Below are 19343 nucleotides of genomic sequence, written 5' to 3' on the forward strand. Positions count from 1 at the left end.
TCTCTCTCTCTTTCCCTCGCTCTCTCCTTCCCTACCTACCCCTCTCTACTCTCGCACTCCTTTTTTTGTTCAATACCCTCCTCCTCACTCCCTCTCCCTTTACCTCCCTACCACTATCGCATTCTTTCTTTCTCTCACTCTCTCTTGTTCCATCCTCCCTCCTCACTCTCTCGATATCTTTATCTCCTGTCCTTTCGCAACTTCTTTCTCTCTCTCTCAGTGTGTCCCCCCCTCTCTCCCCCTCTCCTTCTCTCTCTACGCCCCATTCTCAATCAACAGGGTTCGCCGCTTGCCGCTACGGCAGAGATGCAGTCATCCAGCCAGCCAGTACAGTATCAGCGTTCCGAGGTTCGGATGAGTTGGTTCTTGCCCGCGGAACAGCTGAGGAATGAACATCGTCAGGAGTCAGATGGTGCAAGATAGACAGCTGAGCGGAGTAGGGCCAGAGCAGACGAGAGGAGAAGAGAGGATCGCTGCGCTGAGAGAGGAGAGGAGAGGAGAGGAGAGGAGAGGAGAGGAGAGGAGGGGAGAGGAGAGGAGAGGAGAGGAGCGGTTTTGGACCGCAGCCCAACTAAGGTTTCACAACAGCGGGGTTACTGCTGGGTTAGCCAGCCATTGACCATAGCGACTGACAGACGTAAGGAGTGGCTCTATCTCACTCACTCACTCCCCAATGATAAAAAAAACAGACAAAAAATGGACTGTTGGCCCTATAACACGAATTACGTAACCTTACATATGCACCATGTCGTTTTTTTCCCCGCACGAGTTGGACTCGGTCGGATTCTGAATGCACAAGGCCAGATACAGGACTGCCCACTCTAAACTATGGGACAGTCCCTAAGACAAAACACCCAAACAAACAAATATAAAAAAAACAACAGCATCGACCCCTGGGAGTTGTCAGCCTGCCGGGAAAATGCCTCGTATGCCAGATTACCAGTCTGGGCCTGGACAGATATTACTGAGGTTTTGCAAGTCACCACTGTAGATTCCTATTGGAATTACATTCAAAGTAGATGGCCTCATTTCCGGAAAGGTTCACATCTACATTAACAACTATAAAGATAACAATCACAATAGTTCTAATCACTCAGGCTACTGATAATGCCTGCCTATCATGATCGCGCAGAGAAGAGGGTCTGACATTTATGCATTCTCTTAAATGGGCTGACAATGGATTAATAGTCAGCATATTGCTGTAATTGATATAGCCTATTATATGTGAATGGCACCATTCACTAGAATTAAAACAAGTTTTGAAAAATTATATATATATATATCAAATAGGTGGTGTTTATGTATATATGTGGGCTCCAAAAGTTCCCATTAGGGTACAAAAACCTTTTTTGTGGTCCAAATTGCGGTCCGGTCCCCAAAAATTCAACAGTGTCTGTCTTGGTCAGTTTGCTGTGATTGGTAAAACTAAAAGGACAAAAACATTTCTTTACTGAGAGTGCTAGTGTTTGTTTTTGTCTGGGCACAGTTAGATACTATTTATTTAGATATGAATGGGAGTCAATGGAAGGTCCCCCCAATTAACAAAAACAAGCTTATGATACAATATGTGTCTCTTATATGATGTTTGTCTCTGTGTCTCAGTGTGTATGTAGAGGGTTAGGGGTGGGAGGGTTGCTGGAACAAGCCAGCATCTAACTATAATGGGAACAGTCGTTCCAACCTAAAAAGCAGCAAGAATGATGTGTGGTGTGTAGGGTGTAGGGTGTAGTGTCTGTGTGTGTGTGTGTGTGTGTGTGTGTGTGTGTGTGTGTGTGTGTGTGTGTGTGTGTGTGTGTGTGTGTGTGTGTGTGTGTGTGTGTGTGTGTGTGTGTGTGTGTGTGTGTGTGTGTGTGTGTGTGTGCGTGTCTGTCTGTATTTAGTGGTTATTGTTTGTGTATGGTGTAGGGCCTACGGACAGCTTTTTATTGTCAGTCATTTCACCAGAAAAAAACAGCTAGTATGGTGTGTGTGTGCGTCTCTATGTGTCTTTGTATTTTGTGTTGTGTATGTTGTCTGTATGTATGTACATGTATGCTCATGTTATGTGACTGCGTGGTAGCCTCTTACAGCAGATGGGCCCGTCGCCGGCCCTATTCACTCTTTGCTGAATCACTCAACTACATCATGGCAACATTGTTATTACAATACAGAATACAGACACCGATTAAGACTTGGACATTACAATTTTGGTGACATTAAGATTATAACAGAGGCTCTGGGCTAAGGGGTTAAGAGTTGGGGGTGGCTGGGACAGGCCAGTGGCTTGCTATTATGGAGCTGTGCAGTCGTTCCACCCTAAACAGCAGCGCGGCGAGCGGAGAGAGCAAGCGCAAGCTCCAAGCGGCCCTTTGGTTTTGCCATCATCATCATCCCGCTGTAATTATCACATCGATGACGGATCTGCGCGGCAGACACACTCCCTGGCTATTTTGGGCCGTGCAGCATGCGCGCCCCGCCACGCCACTCTCTCTCTTTCTCTCGCTCTCTCGCTCTCTCTCTCTCTCTCTCTCGCTCTCTCTCTCTCTCTATCTCTCTCTCTCTCCGCCAGACAGCCTCTCTCTCTGCACACTTACGCATAGCGCCCGAAACGGTTATTCTTAGACCGTCACCTAGAGACATAATTGCACATTAGAAACACAGCACACATCGTCGGCCACCACCACTGTCACCACCGCCAGAGCTGGGCTGGTAATCTGGCATACGGGGCATTTTCCCAGTGGGCCGACAGTAATCAGGGGCCAATGCTTTTGGGGCTTTTTTTGTTTATTTGTTTGTAATTTCCCCCCCTACAGACCAGTCCCCAATTTGGATGGGACGGCCCGTCGGTGCATTCTTAATATACAGTAGGCTGAGCCCATCGTAATTGTAGTATGGGGGTGGGGGTGAGGGGCTGGTCTATGCCAAAAATGCCCGGGCCGGTTTGTGGTCCTAGTCCAGGCCTTGCCACCGCCACTGCCACCACCTCACACCTCTGGTCTCCAACCTGTTGCTGTGCCTGCTGCTGCTGTTGCTGAGCAGTGCAGTGCAGTGTCAGGTCCAATACTCGAGTGACTTTGCATTTTTTGAGAATGAAAAAAAAGACGGAAAAAAAGATCTTTGCACTAATGGGAAATAAGATGATGACTAGAAGGTAAGGGCAGAAAAGGGTAGTCTGGATGTGTGGGTGTGGAGAGGGCCCGTCCATAAAAATAAAATGCTTGATATCAAGAAAAAAATGCTGAATTCTCTGATGACGGCCATTTGTGGTGGTGGTGGTGGTAGTGGAGGAGAGGAGGGTGGGGTGGAGGGTGTTCCTGACAGGGACAGTGGTGCTGTTGATCGAAAGAGGACTGGTGTGTGTGTGTGTGTGTGTGTGTGTGTGTGCGTGTGTGTGTGTAAAAGACAGGGTGGGTGTGTGCTGGGGGAGGGGGTGGGACAGGGTGTGTGTATGGGGTGGTGTGGGGTGTGGATGGAGGGGGTGGGTTGCGGTGGTGGTTATATTGTATGAGCCATTTTGTGCATGACTGAACGGCCAAAACACCTCATGCTGGTGCATTAACAATAGACAAAACCATGTGACAAAACAGTTTTGTGTAACTTGGCAGTTCCCTTTCTTCAACCGAAATACTCAAGGAGCACAACAACTTTTAAAAAAAGGGAAAGGGGGGGGGACAAAAAGTGGACCATCTGACCAACAAAATAGACATGGGAATGCGTTACACAGCACAGCAACTAATGGGCCACTTATGTATTCCGAGTGGAAAAAAAGGGACAAAAACAAACCAAAAGCTGATACAAATAGAAAACAAAAGACGGCCATTGGACAAAAAGAGACAGAGTCACAACTGTTGCCGCAAGGGTGACAAGGTGGGCATTATTGGACCATGCCATGAGAAAGTGTCTGGGGGCAGTGAGACAGACAGACAGACAGACAGACAGACAGACAGACAGACAGACAGGCAGGCAGACAGACAGACAAACAGACAGACAGACAGGCATGCAGGCAGGCAGGCGGGCAGACAGTGAGGCAGTCAGTCAGTCAGGCAGGCAGGCAGGCAGTCAGACAGACCGACACAGACAGACAGACAGAGCTGGGAGATAATTAAATCATCTTATCATGGGAACACAATAAACTACTCAATCGCAGTTCCTCCTCCCCACATGGCCAACCCCCCCTTTTAAGAGATTAGACATATTCTGGCAAATACACAATGGCGTTATTACAAAACATTAACTGATAACGTAGAGTGAAAAAAAATCTACACGAGAAATGCCCCAAGTTTCCCAGCAATAAGACACTTGAGCCTTGTGTCTGAAGAAGAAAAGCGGGGCCTGGAAATCGATCTTTACTGTAATGCATAGCCCCCATTTGATTCCTTCAAAATTGCATAAGTGTCTCCAAACATAACAGGTTCCATGAGCAGATTAGCGACACATATTTAGCATTTTCAATCCACCCCCTCCTATTAACCACTCCTGAGGGTCTTTGGAAAGCAAAAAAAACTTGAGCCTTGCCTTAAATCCCTCTTTTCATAACAGCTCCTTCTCTCCTGTGGCCATGTATATGTTTGCTGGTTGGGCAAGAAAAAGGTATAGGAGGAGGAAGGTGGGAGGGAGGAAGGAGGGGGCTGTGTTGTAGGTGAGGCTATTTCTGGCAACAGCACAATAATATTAAGGCCTGAAAACGTGCACAGCAAAAGATTAGAGTGCTGAAGCTGGAGGCGGCTCGGGGGATTTACACTAATCATTTCTAACTTGGGGTTCCAGTAGTTTCGTGGAAAGATTATGGGAGAGGGTAAATGAAACCTGCAGAAAGCTCGGGCCCTGGATAGCGCTTTTCATTTGATTACCCGGCCGGCAAACTCATAATGCCTTGACAACGAATGAGAGTGCAAACTTTCTATTTGCCTCCCACAACACACCAGTACATGTACACAGTCCAGACCTAGGCCTACTACTATACACTACTGTACAGTACGATTGTGAAGCCTGCCTCAAATACAACAAGTTGCCTCTTACTTATAGAATTATGATTGTAATAGCAAATCATTACATAGCCTTTGGAGAATGCTAGAATCTTCACAAATGATGTGTAAGCTTCTTTACGCGTTGCCTAATCCCTTGTGAATGTGTGCATAAAGCGGACTAACGCTGGCTTCAGTGATCCCCGATCTTCTTGCACACATAGACAACAGCTTTACCAAATGAGGCAAGAAATGAGAAAAACCTATAGACTGTGCTTTCTCCGCGCCATAATCCTTCTTTTAAAAAAGGGGGTAAGCCCCACAGAATGTGTATGGAAAAGCAACTAAGCGAATGTTGTCCTACTGCTTATGGGCACATAATAGGCTACCACTCCTGTCAAATTAAAAAATTCCATATTTCTGTGACGGTTATGACTTAATTCTCCTCTCGGCCTCCTTGTAAAACTCCAAGTCACTGGGCTATAATACTCCTCGTGGTGAGCATGGCCGTAACTACCTTTCAGGACACAGAGGTCATGTCCACTGTATTTTTTTTCAGTAATGTAAAATCCATCTATGATGAAAATCGATATATGATCAACAATGATAAATTTAGTCTGTATACGACACCCCCATTTATCCTCAATATTTACGACACCTCCATTTATCCTGATGAATGGAAACAAACTTAAGAGTGACTGAAGTGCTTGAAGCATTCTAAATGTACAGTATGCAGTACAGTGCACAATATTTGACCTCAGTATTTGAAAATGTCTGGTTACGGCCCTGGTGGTGAGCTAACATCTGCGAAAACCTGTTCGGTAAATGAGTGGCTCCGAAGTAAGCTGGCTGAGAGGTGGCAATCATATGGGGCTGCTACGCTACTGGGCCACGGCTAACTCTGTCATACAAAAGACACAAACAATGCGCAACGCAAGGAACATGTAATTACGGCCTTGTGTGTGCTTGCGTGCTCCCAAAACACTTAAAACTCAGCCTAGTGGCCCTGCACCACAATACCTGCTTTCAGTCTATATACCAATAACCATAATGTAGTATTAATACAGGCCCTGTGCAAAACAAACACACACACACACACACACACACACACACACACACACACACATACCTAAGTGCGCCCACAAAACATAATGGACAGTGCACACACACACACACACACACACACACACACACACACAAACACACTCTCACACACACACACACACACGCACGCACGCGCACACACGCAAACACAGCCTGTCCTTACACACTGCCCCACTTTATACTTGAGTAAAGGACAGACAAAGAGAGCAAAGTCTCTGAAGCATAGCCCTGCTCTGAGTGTGTGTGCTGTTCAATAAAGTTAGGAAAGTGAATGGTGGGATGGGGGGAGGGGGGGGGGGGGGGTGTACCTCCATTTGGATTGTTGCAGCAGCTAAGTGGGAGTCATTTTGAGGCCTCCTTATCAGTGCTAAACATATACTGTACATGCCAATTCTCTTTCTGTCTGTGTCTCTCTCTCTCTCTCAGACACACACACACACACACACACACACACACACACACACACACACACACACAGTTATGTAATTTAAAGTGCGTGTGTGCGCGTGTGCACTGTCCATTATGTTTTGTGGTGCACGCACGCACACACACACACACACACACACACACACACACACACACACACACACACACACACACACACACACACACACACACACACACACACACACACACACACAAAAGAACAAATACACTGAACGCATGACACCCAAACACATAACCTTGAGAATGTTAAATTCCTCAATCACTCACTGGTGTGGACACAAGGTGTTTATAATGCCACTGAGTGAGGACTAAAGACTTATGGTACAGTGCCATACACTGTGGACCCTTAAACCCTTAATGCACACTGTACCTCAAGTGGCATGCTGTAATAGTCATTGAAAAGTTAACTACCATAGTACTACAATACTATGACATAACACAGGGCCTTTAGTAACGCACTACGACTTGGTCATTGCCATTCTGGTAACAGCAAAATTATAATGCTGTGTGTTAACGGGTTAATGCATGCCGTTCCACCAGTGGAGCACTGTAATATTCACTGAAAAACCTGCACTACCATAGTACTACACCACTATGACAGCCAGGGCCGGTTTAAGGCACAGGCTAGATATGGCTGCAGCCTAGGGGCCCCCACCAGCCAGAGGGCCCCTGATTGGCCAAAAGTAAGATATTGCAGAATTTTGATGATGCAATATTGAAAAATGAACCTGTAATGTTGAGAATAATTTTTCGGCTTATTCATACTCCTCTCCACAGCTGGTACACATGTTATCCTTAATTCCTGTCTTGTAACTCTGACGCGGTTTATGTAATTTTGTTGTAAAATGTGCCTTCCTGGGGGCCCACAGCAAACTGAAGCCTAGGGGCCCCGGTACATCTTAATCCGGCCCTGATGACAGCACAGGACCATTAGTATTACATTACGACGTGATCATTGCCACTCTGGTAACTGCTTACTGGGTTAATTTAACTGTTGAGTCAAAGGATTTCTACAAATCGTGCTCATAGCAATGAATATGAACATGTCTAAAGTTTAGACTGTAAACTATCATAATACCAAAATGAGGACACTAAGCTATATCTCCTTGAATGTAATATATCATTAAGCCACATATATCAATGTGAAAACAAACCTCATGATAATGTTGCATAAACAGGTATATTCATATGTCAGTCCACCACATGTAGTGCTATCTAAGGTCAAATCGCTGTATCGGGTTGAGCTGGACCACAGTGAAACGTGTCTGTAAGTGCCTACTGACACGTCTGTCTGACCATTCATATTTGCCGTTCTCCCCTCTGACAACAGGTGGCAGTCGCAAGGGATGTAGAATACAGTAATTGTGTGTACTTTGCGTTCTCTCTCCGTGTGTGTGTGTGTGTGTGTGTGTGTGTGTGTGTGTGTGTGTGTGTGTGTGTGTGTGTGTGTGTGTGTGTGTGTGTGTGTGTGTGTGTGTGTGTGTCATGAACTGTTGTGCATGGGTATCATAAAAAGCAATATAATTTGTGCGCCAGGCTATCTGTAGGGGAATGTTTAACTATGCGAAATGCTGTCAACGTATAGGGCCTATTCAAATACAGTGAAAGAAACGAATCACAATAGACTATTTCTGCTACACTGTGCGTTACAGTATTTTACCATAGCCAAAAGCGTCGATCACCGCGTATTCACTGTCAACTTCAACGGTACCGCTCTTGGTGTTAAAAGCGTCCAATCATTTTTCTCATTTTGCACATCATTTTCACATTTTCTACTGCTTGTACAACTAAAGAAACACCCACGACATATCTGCCATGCACCCAACGACCCAAAGACTAACTTTTGGTGAAATGGGAAATCCTTCGCAAATACTGCGAAATGACTCTTCAGTAGCATATGACATACAAGCAGAACAAAATATAACAATGAAATCACAAGACATTTGCACTCTTTTCCTAACGCGCTTCACGTCTTTACCATATTATAAATGCAGTGGAGTCTCCGGCTACAGGGGCTTTCGTGAACAAGGCAAAGTAAGCGAACGACAACACTGGCCAGCAGTACCTGTTTCTCAGAGAGGTTGGGTGGTGCTCCCTCCTCCCGCGTCTTCATCGCTGCCCGGTCTCTCGCTGTCTACTGTCGTTGCACGCGCAGCCGGTGAAAGGTACTTGTGCCCATGCTCTCGTGCTACGTCACGCAAAGTTTATGCAGTTAGAGCCGCACAGTGGAGCTTGCGACAGGGTGCAACAAGACAAGTCTGAATGCGAAAGTTAACTCCAGTATAAGCATTTACTTCCCAGTCAACGGCAGGCAATTAGATAACTATATACACGAGCTAGGAACAATAGCGAGGTGTTCGCGGATGCTGTGTGGGCTACTGCGCAAAGACCCAAGTGTATTACGCTAAGGAGATTTACACGTTTAAGAGTCTGTTTATTTTTCGTATAAATGGGTTAGTGTTCTCGCGAAAGATAAATGGGTTATAGTGTTTTTGGAAAAGGCAGCAACAGACAGGGCTGTATGACCCATATCCGCCAGCTGCCTGTCAAACATGATCAGTCATTTCCTCACACAGCAATACTGTTGAACAGTGAAAGCCATGGCATGGCGCGACTTGTTGCAACCAATTGATTGAATCAGTTACAACCGAGGTCTTCGGTATAGCTGACGACCCCTTTGTCCATAAGAAACAACACAACACATAACTGCGCATAACATAACTGCGCATAACATAACATAACACACACCTGCTCCCAAGAAGACAATGTACAAGATGCTCTTAAACTGCAATTGTGCCGAGACTGAAAGTATTCAATTGGGTAGGTTATTACAGCTTTGAGCAACTACAAGGTATCATGTGTCATCAATGAAAAAAAACGAAGAAAAGAAATACAACATTCACTGTTTCATAGGATATTTTAATATACAAGAGAAAGACAAATTAAGTTCTTACAGCAGTTTTAAATCCCGAGCAATATAGATTATACCAGTGTCTTCAGGGCACAGCTTAGTTAACCAGACAAGTACAAAATGGACTGAGGGAGACAGTTTTGAGAAGTACCATTTTTCTCACTGGTATATAATTACATCTTTATTCTATGACTAATAATTTAAAAGGCAAAAAACCTCATAAAAAAGAAACCATTGTGCACATGTTTACACATTACAAAATTCAGAATTCATAGCAACCCCTCTCAAGTTTGTCTTTTCTCAATCTTACATGTGCACCAAACTTGTACAGTTTACTGCGATAATTATGTGTTGAAGATGTTGAACAGTAAAAACCAAACTCGCTGCAAAAAAATCAAATAAAAAGAAAGTAAATATCTTAACATCAGGATCCAAAAGACTCAACAGGATGCCACTGCAACGGGGCGTGTCAGCCCACTGACAACCACCCCTCCCTCTCATCACGCTNCCTCCCCCCCCCCCTCTTATACAGCACCATCATCCACACTCCCTCCTCACTCCGCCTACGCATCTACTCCTCGTGTAGCGCTCGCATCTCGCCCGAACTCTGCAGCGCTTCCGTCACCGAGGGAGGAACTCCTGCCACCTGAAACGGAATAAGAGATTGGGCCATGTGAGGCTGGCAGTTTATGTCCCCCTTTTTCTCTTCCCCGAATTGTGCTTTCATGTGCCAGTGTGTGTGTGTGTGCCAGTGTGTGTGTGTGTGTGTGTGTGTGTGTGTGTGTGTGTGTGTGTGTGTGTGTATTGGGAGGGGGTGTCCATAAATCATGCATTAAGTGGCTGGCTGTTGCCGCCGCCCACCCATCCACCCACGCAACAACGTCTGCAACTCACTGCTGCCAGATGATCGCTGGGCTCTGCTGCCCCGTTTCCATGGATCTCTGGTGCCGTCGCTGCGGGCTCTTCGCTGCGGGTGGGATCCGCTCCCGAGGTCCCAGTGGGGACGGTGGTGGTGGCGGTGGTGGAGACAGCAGTCACCGAGCCCTCCTCTGGCCCTGACACACCTGGGCACTTGTCCCCATTGTCTGTCATCTTTGAGCAAAGGAAAAAGGAACGCAAAACAGACACAGACACACACACACATGCAAACAAGCACACAAATGTGCGTGCGCATTCAAAAACACATGCACACGCAAACACAAAAGCACACAGACATAGTGTGCATGCACGCACACACATGCACACACACACACACACACACACACACACACACACACACACACACACACACACACACACACACACACACACACACATTAATATTGTATTGTAAAAGACCCAGGACTGTCTGTACCTGTTCATTATTGTAAGGAAAGAAGAAACTGCAATGCACAGTGCGCACACATCTGTGTTTGTACAGCACACACAGTGATGGGTTTTGGGTGTCAGTGACAGGTAAGCACATACAGCACGTAACTACCAAAGGTAGGCAGGCAGACAGGCCCTGGGAAACGAGAAGCGAAGTCGCGTGTGTTCTGTATAAACACCTAGACATAAAGCGCTCCCTCTGGCTTTTTTTTGCATGGAACATCATGACACGACCACAACGGCTCAATGCATTTATGACCCATTCACTCACTGCCTGAGGCCTGCGACTCCCAGAAGGTGAAATCTATAGCCGTGATTGTCTGACAAGCCTCACGGACAGCCAGCCACACACACACAATGGGCCCCGGCCTAACAATAGGGCTTTTTTATTGGGAATGTACTCAAAGTCTGTGGGGAGGTCACCTTATACTGTGTACATTTGTACAGATGGGCCGCGATAGCATCTTTCACAGCTCTATTAGGTGAACTCCCGTGAACTCTGAGGTGACGTTATTGTCTCCTGTTTTTTTTTCTGCTAGCAAGAGTCAGGGGACGCATGTGTGTGTGTCTCTGTGTGTGTGTGTGTGTGTGTGTGTGTGTGTGTGTGTGTGTGTGTGTGTGTGTGTGTGTGTGTGTGTGTGTGTGTGTGTGTGTGTCTGTGTATGAGGGGGGGCGACCTACCGTGTTCTTCTTTAGGGGCTCTGTCAGGTCCCTGATGGGGCTGTGACCTGCGAGTGGGTGCTTGTGACCCCCGGTCCCCACCCCTGGTGGCAGTGGCTGGCTCTTTTTGACGGCCGAGGACACGGCCTGGGCGAAGCGGGAGGGCGTGGACGGGGAGTAGGGCTTGGGCGCCGCGAAGCTGCGCAGCTTCTCTAGACTGAGGCCGGGCGAGGGAGGCTGGCTCTTGCCGGCGGGCAGGCTGCCCTGCCTCATCAGTGTGGCGGCCGGGCTGATCGCAGGGCTGGGAGTGGGGCTCAGGGCCGGGCTCCCGCTGGGAATGGGGCTGGGGCTGAGGCCCGGGCTGGGGCTGGGTAGCGAGCTGAGACTGGGGATGGGGCTGGAGCTGAGGACCGAGCCGGTGGTGCTCAGGCTGGGGGTTGGGCTTGGGCTGGGGCTTAGCCGGGTGTCCTCTGGAGCCTGGATCTGCTGTGTTGCAGCAACACTCTCAACCGCCTGCTCCTGCTGTCTCTCCTCTTCTTGAGGAGGTGGTGGTGGTGGTGGAGGGAGCAACGTTCCCTTCTGCTCCCCCGGCTCCTCCTCCCCCTCCTCCTCTGCCTCCTGCAAGGGTGCCTGAGGGGCTGCTGCCAGTGTCTGCTCCTTGTGTTGGCCCCCTGTGGCCTCCTTGTGGCCGCCGCCGGTGCTGCCGCTGGCAGCCTTCACCGCGGCCGAGGTTACGTAATACCCAGGTGTTCTTTTGTGCTGTGGCAAGCGGAAAGAGGCAGGTTTGGGCTTAGTTGCGGGTGGAACCTTCTTCTCCTTGACCTCGGCAGCTATGGCTGCCGCCGCCGCCACCGCCGCTGCTACCGTTGCGGCGGCCGTCGCCGACACTGGAGAAAGGACCGGGCCAGACTCCTGCGTGCTTCCTCCTTCAGTCCCGCTGCCGGGGATTTCACCATCCACCACCGCTGCTGCTGCTGCTGTTGCTGCTGAGGTCAATGTCTGTGTCTGTGTGGGAGGAGGAACAGGAACCACATACTCAGCCATTGAGTCGCCGATTGACTCAGCCGCCCCATTCCTGAGCGCGAGCTCAGCCTCGGGTGGGGCCGCAGGCCAGGCCTCCGCAGGCGGGGATGTGGTCGCAGACTCATGCTGAGTCGTCTCGGCCTCCGCCGAGCCACATGTGGCCTCGGAGGGACCCGCGCTGACCTCCGCCTCTGGGGCCACGGCTTTGGTCTCAGGGGCCTTGGCGTCATCGGCTGGTGGTGATGACGGCGGCGACTCCAGTGTCACCTCCACCTCGAAGTAGCGCAGCTTCTCCAGGGACTTCTGAGGCACGATGGTGTAGGTGGTCATGCCCACCTTGGGGATGTACTCGCGGGTCACCTCGTTGGAGGGCTTTGGCTTGGGCTTGGATTCGGCGGCGTACACAAGGCCTCCTCTGGGTGCGGCAAGAGGGGCCTGGGCCTGGCTGGGAGCCACAGCAGGGGCAGGGGCAGGGGCTGATACAACCTCCGGGGAAGGTGTTGGGCTGGGTGTTAGACGATCAGGCACAGGGGATGCAGCCTCTAGGCTGTTGAGTTCCTCAGTGGACGTGGCTGTGTCTTTCTTCGGCCCGGCTGACGGTGTTGGGCTGGGCGTGAGCTGTAGTTCTGACTCAGCCTCTGGCTCTGGCTCTGGTGTGGAGGCAGCCATGGGAGTAGAGGCCAGGATCTCCAGGGAAGACGAGACACTCACCTCTGCCTGAGAGCTGGCTAATTGGCTGCCTGCTACCTGCTCTGGTGCATTTTCCGATACCGTGTCCTCTGCAACGGTGGGAGGCTTTGTGTCGTTAGTAGAGGGTGGAGACGGAGGGTGTTCAGCCTGAGGAGAGGACATTGGGTCTGTGGGGATTTCGAGGAGGTCTTCGGGAGCTGTGGCCTCCTGAGTCGGTGAGACAGGACTTGTGGCACTGCCTGAAAGGTCTGCAGTTTCACAAACAGAAATCATCGTCATTATAATTGTGTATAACAGATGTTGTAGTGACATATACTGTGTGTAGTCTATGTGTAGTCCACTGATGCATGAAGGGCATTTACAGGCTCTACATGATTTTGTTTACTTTGTGTTTTACACTGATGGGTGGAATGTTGTTGAAGTATTGTTCTGAGGTTGAAAACAGGTATGTTTACATTATCAAAATTATCCAACCAATCATGCTCAGCCGGCCGAGGAGTTATTATTTGCATTGAAGTTCTTACAGCTCTTTTCTTTCTCCTCTTTGTTTTGATGTAGTGTTAATGTGACTTTTTTGTAACAGTGTAAGCAATCTGAAGTGCAGATAACTGAAAATGTGGGGTTGGGTAGGGGGAGGATGGGTGGGGTGGGGATAATAATGTTCTGTTACTTGATGGTGTTTACTTTCCAACTACCTTGAAAAATAAAAAAGGGGCGACATTTTATATAGAAGTTGCACAAAATGGAAGACATACCATCATCTTCCCTCTCGAGGGAAACCTGTGCCTCTCCACTGTGTGTCGTAACAGCATTCTCTTCACTGCTCGTCACGCTCCTTGGCAGGCTGTTAGAAGGGGAGATCAGGAAAAAGACTTTGGAGAGAGAACCCACAGACAAAAGCCACATGACAACCTTCAAACACAAAAGGTGGACGCGGAACAACTCGTGGCACACAACTTAATTTCACCACAAGTACATAATTGAACGAAGGAAAATGAAAAAAAGGATAGAGAACTCACACACTCAGAACAAATTTCAAGCACTAAAGGGAGACATTGAAAAGCTTGCCATGAGTTTATTTTTTACCACGACGGAGCAAGGAAGTGAGTGAATGAGTGTTTCGTACTTGCCATGAGAGGACAGATCACACGACTGATCTTCCTCCGTGTCCTTGTCTGAAAGGCTGTGCATGTCTGCTTCATGGTGGGAGAGCGAGGACGCCTCAGCCCGCATCGAATCATCCAGCGATATGGACAGGTTGAGGCTGCTGCTGCTGTCGTCTCCCCCCTGGCCGTTAGAGGAGGGCTTGGGACCAGGAGGGTCTGACTCCTCCTCTCCTGCCTCCGCTGGCATTTTACCTGAAGAAGGTCGGAGGATTGAAACGTTGTATTAAAGCTTATTGAGAGATCCTTTTTACACTTAATTGTCACCATGGGGAATTTTTGATCAGTAAGTCAGGAACACAAGACATGTTGTTATTTGCCTATGATGGGTGTCATACTCAAATTTACAGTGGGCCGAAATCAAAATCTGGAACAAAGCCTCGGGCTAACTAAATATTTATTTATTTTTTAAAAATGGGCTAAAATTGTGCATGTACGCACTCAAAACACTCATTCCCAACATATATGGTAGATCAAATGTGCCTGTCCTGCACATATTCTGTTGTGTATGAATATGAGATGTTACTGATCTAGGCTTACTTGCATTATTGGTGTATGTGTATGTGGCCAACTGTAACGGATATTAATAAAGACATTTGGATAACAGACAGGACGGGACAAGACAAACTATTTAACAGTTTCCAATCTCAGAGTCTACCTTTGTGGCATCAAGTGTGCAGACCTACCTCAACTACCAACCACAACGGCCAAATAAACGCTGCTGACTCACCGTCGCAGGGCTCCTCTTCCTGAGAGGGAGCGGGAACGGAGGATGACGATGGCGGCGGTGGGGACTCCTCCTGTTCCCGAATGTTCTCTAGTGTGGCCGGCAGAGGAATTCCTGAGGCATCATGGGAAAGACGGCAAGCGAGCAAGAGAGAACAGATATGGGCCATAAATAACCAAGACAACAAACAGCACACAAACTCTGCAGTACACATATTATAAATGTATAATCTAAAGAAGTGCATTGCTTGATATCAGTAGGTTCAATCATGGGGGGGGGGGGGGTAGCAAACAAGAAAACACAGATGGGGGGCAGCATAAATAACCAGGGATATCAAACAGCAAACACAAACATATTTAGTGCACGCAGTGATATTCACACGGAAAAGTATTGCTCATTATGCGTTTTATCATGGGAGACACAGCATGGATTAAGCCATGAATAACCAATCAAACAAAATCAAACAGACACAAACTCTGCAGCAGTGCACACATTATACCATATTCTGTGAGAATGTATTGCTAAATATTTGCTTAATGTTAAATGCAACTTGACTGAATGGGGGCGAGTGAACATGAGCATAAGATGATGAATTGAGGGTGTGGGTGGGGGGATAAATCATGGTCTAAAAAATGAAACAATACTTTATAAAAGAAAACAGTGGTCTGCTCGAGTGAAGTTCACTCTTCAGAAGCAGAGGAGGACTATTGCATCAGCTCTGTGCGTGTGCGTGTGTGTGTGTGTGTGTGTGTGTGTGTGTGTGTGTGTGTGTGTGTGTGTGTGTGTGTGTGTGTGTGTGTGCATGTGTGTGTGTGTGTGTGTGTGTGTGTGTGTGTGTGTGTGTGTGTGTGTGTGTGTGTGTGTGTGTGTGTGTATGCAGCATGTTATTATATAACAGCCCAGTAAAGAGCTCCTTTCCTTTGGAGTTTCAATATTCATTCTGCAGACGTGGGGATAGTGAGAACTCTATTTCAGTGATAGCAGCTGCAGCAGCGAGAAAGCGAGCGTAGCACAGCGAACACACAGCGAACACACAGCGAACGCACAGCTCCTCCAGACCGAGAGAATCACACTTAATTAAGACATCTTGCATCTTGCACCTACCCTCCCTCCCCTCCCCTCATGTCCAGCCTCTCTCTCTCTCCCTCTCTCTCTCTCTCTCTCTCTCTCTCTCTCTCTCTCTCTCTCTCTCTCTCTCTCTCTCTCTCTCTCTCTCTCTCTCTCTCTCTCTTTTTCCTCGTTCAGCACTTCAAGGGGCTGCCACAGAGGAATAGATTGCAAGCGGCAGAAGGGAGGGAGAGGAAGAAGGGGAGAGAGAGAGAGAGAGAGAGAGAGAGAGAGAGAGAGAGAGCAAACGTCTGGGTCCACAGAGCCTGTGAGCTGTGCCTGTGATCTGCTGCTCGGCTCTGCTGTGGCGTGCTAGGATGTCGGGGGAGATTGAGAGAGACGCACAGAATCTGGGCCTGATCTCCTCTCTGTGAAGTCAATTATATGAAGTCAGCGGGGGAGGCGAGGCGAGCGGGAAGGAGTGAGCAATAAGAGACGAGAGAGAGAGAGGGAGAAAGGGAGAGAGAGAGCGGGAAGGGAGGAGAGGAGTCAAAACTTTTACCAGAAGAGTTTTTTGGTGTTCATTTATTTATTTCATTTAGGGAGTGCTCTCTTTTTTCAAGCCACATTGAGATCTGAGGATGTTGACTTACTGTAAGTTCAACAACTCAAATAATGAACAACCAACCTCCCCAACTGTACCGCACAGCACAGCCACCCCACCCCACCCCTCCAGCCACCATCCCACTTTGATTCAGAGGCTTGCCATCATTTAAAAACAAAATAACGACTCACTCAAATGGCACACACAGCTAAAAGCCTCTGAACAGACACACAAAAACGCATACGCACACACACGCACGCACATGAACACACACACACACACACACACACACACACACACACACACACACACACACGCACACACACACACACACACACACACACACACACACACACACACACACACACACACACACACACACACACACACACACACACACACACACACATTCACACACACACACACACACACACACAAACTCACACACAAACACAAACACACACACACACGAACACACACACACACAGAGAAGCTTAATACAAGCAAAAGAGAGAGGAGATTTGGAATCATATGGTATGCTATGTATAACGAGATGCAGCAAGCAAAACAAAGACAGAGAATAAACAATACAAGTGAGAGAGAAATAAGAAAAGAGAAAAGAAAAGTCATTCTCCAGGGGCCAGTGTCTGTGTGGACCGGACGGGTGGGAAAAGGGGGAGACCGGGAGTGTCCATTTGCAGATTAAACTATCTGATTAGAACACACATCTGACTAACAAAAAGGGCCCCAGTATCTTCTTGTCTTTTTAGGTCCAGGGTAACTGCACTATCACATCTAAGGACAACAATGGATTTTCATGGCCCCTCCTGCGGTCCTTTTCCTTCTCACCTCTTTGCAAACATCCAAAAAGTTAAGCATGTCAGTGGCACAATAGGTTGCTTATTTTCCACGCCTTTTTTTCTCAGGAAAAAGGCACACTTACATTCACAGCGTTTCAATAAAAGCTGTCCAGATAGCCTTTTTAAAACAAGCCCAAATAGCCGATTAAAAGCCAAAGCTGGGGGTAAATAAAGCAACAGGAAGGCGGTGGTGAGGGAATGGTTGGAACTCAGGTACAGAACACAAACGTCTTGACCAACTATACTAGTAAACAAGGCAAACTAGTCCAAAGTACTGTAGGCAAAACAAATGCATAGATGATTTCTCCCATCAACATCACTTCCTGACATTTAAGCCTGGGAAGGGGGTTGCCACATTGGTTTATTTTCCCTCCCTGACAGTTTGAGTTTTGTGGGACATGACCAAAAACAACCGCAATATCAAGAGAGATGCTAGGGCTATGCAGAAATGAAACACGTCTGTATTATTGTAAGTTTCTGTCCTGATTCGGTTCCTGATTTTTCTTATTCTTATAAGTGGTGGTGAAGCTATACACCCCACAGAGATCCACTAGACCAGTGGTGGGGAACCTATGTTTCGAGGGCAGTTTGTGGCCATTGAGGCCATTTTATCCAGCCCTTGATATGATTTCAATGTTACGCATCTTCACATGAAATATGACATATTTTGTAAAAGAATCTCAGAAATTCCATTTACATTACAATTATGTTATATTCAGGGGACCTACAGAAGGTGGTTGGCTTCAATATAGGCCTCAAGTGCAGGGTGAAATCCTGGTTTGTGTTCATAGTATGGCCCTCAGAGGACTTTTACGGCCCTCGGAGTAATTTGAAGTGGCCCCTCGAATGAAAAAGGCTCCCCACCCCTGCACTAGACCATAGACGAGGTCTACATTTTGAGGGGATTACTAATTTGATTAAAATGTTGAAAACAGTGATGAAAATAAAAAACAGTCTTTGGGTAGGGGTAAGGGATGTGGGGTAGGGAGTATTTCCTTAATACCTATAGCTGGTCTCTCACCACTTCATTATAGTGCGTACCATCATGTTTGCCAAGTCAGGACATGTAGTTTTGGGGATATTGATGATGAATGTCAGCATGTGACAAGGCCTTGAGACACGCATGAAAACAAACGTTCGACCCCAGCTGTAGCTAGCTCACTGTGAAATAGTAATACATAGTATACGTCACACACAGTACAATGGGAAAGCACAGTCAAAACTGATTGATCCTGATTCTGATAGCCATTATTCTGTCCATTTCCCATGCATTTCTATTGCATTATGTACAGGTATTTAGATATATAGGGAAGCCTATATCAAATGTACAATAGATTTCACAGCTATGGACTTAACGCTTTTGCAACAATTTTAGTCCTTTGAGTATTGTTATTCTTCTCTTGTTCCTGATATTTATAGGTTTTGCATGATTTACTTATTGCAGGCTATTGTTCTTTGCAATGAATTATGTTCCCTGCCCTTTACATGTTTCATTTCATGTTTTCCCATGATGCAAGCATCAAAAGAGGGATGTGCAAATCTGATGAAAAATGCAAAATGATAGTAGTCTGCCGCTTATAAGATGAGAATGGAAAATGCTGAATTGGGCAGATGCTGAAGGAACGGTAATAGCATTACTATTCCTAGCATTACTATAACTAGCAAACTACCCAGTGGGCCCGAAAAATAATGCAACGGAAACTTTCTCTTGTAAAGCGAACTTTGTCCACATACCCTCTGGGGCTCCAATATAACTTATTGCTTCGCAGTATAAAAATAATTGCCCCCATGCAACT

General features: G+C 47.3%; 2 protein-coding genes across 4 annotated transcripts in view; both read right to left on the minus strand.

Annotated features, from left to right (window-relative positions):
* grb14 (growth factor receptor-bound protein 14) overlaps nucleotides 1–9038 on the minus strand; it is a 110663-nt gene extending 101625 nt beyond the window's left edge. Inside the window, exon 1 of the mRNA XM_063214060.1 lies at nucleotides 8560–9038. The gene's annotated coding sequence lies outside the window, so the exon portion shown is untranslated. The remainder of the gene's footprint in view (nucleotides 1–8559) is intronic.
* Nucleotides 9039–9213: 175 nt separating this feature from the next.
* Nucleotides 9214–19343, minus strand: part of cobll1b (cordon-bleu WH2 repeat protein-like 1b) — a 58079-nt gene continuing 47949 nt past the window's right edge. For 2 of the 3 annotated variants that reach the window (XM_063214066.1, XM_063214065.1), the window contains exons 9-14: nucleotides 15040–15150; nucleotides 14273–14504; nucleotides 13902–13990; nucleotides 11455–13394; nucleotides 10300–10497; nucleotides 9216–10051 (exon numbers count right to left, since the gene is read on the minus strand). In XM_063214066.1, coding sequence (XP_063070136.1) covers nucleotides 9977–10051; nucleotides 10300–10497; nucleotides 11455–13394; nucleotides 13902–13990; nucleotides 14273–14504; nucleotides 15040–15150 — 2645 coding nt within the window. In that variant the 3' untranslated portion in view covers nucleotides 9216–9976. Of the gene's footprint in view, nucleotides 10052–10299; nucleotides 10498–11454; nucleotides 13395–13901; nucleotides 13991–14272; nucleotides 14505–15039; nucleotides 15151–19343 lie in introns of all 3 variants that reach the window. The other variant, XM_063214064.1, reaches the window with a different exon arrangement.

This window comes from Engraulis encrasicolus, chromosome 13 (assembly GCF_034702125.1).
Source record: "Engraulis encrasicolus isolate BLACKSEA-1 chromosome 13, IST_EnEncr_1.0, whole genome shotgun sequence".
Lineage (NCBI taxonomy): Eukaryota > Metazoa > Chordata > Actinopteri > Clupeiformes > Engraulidae > Engraulis > Engraulis encrasicolus.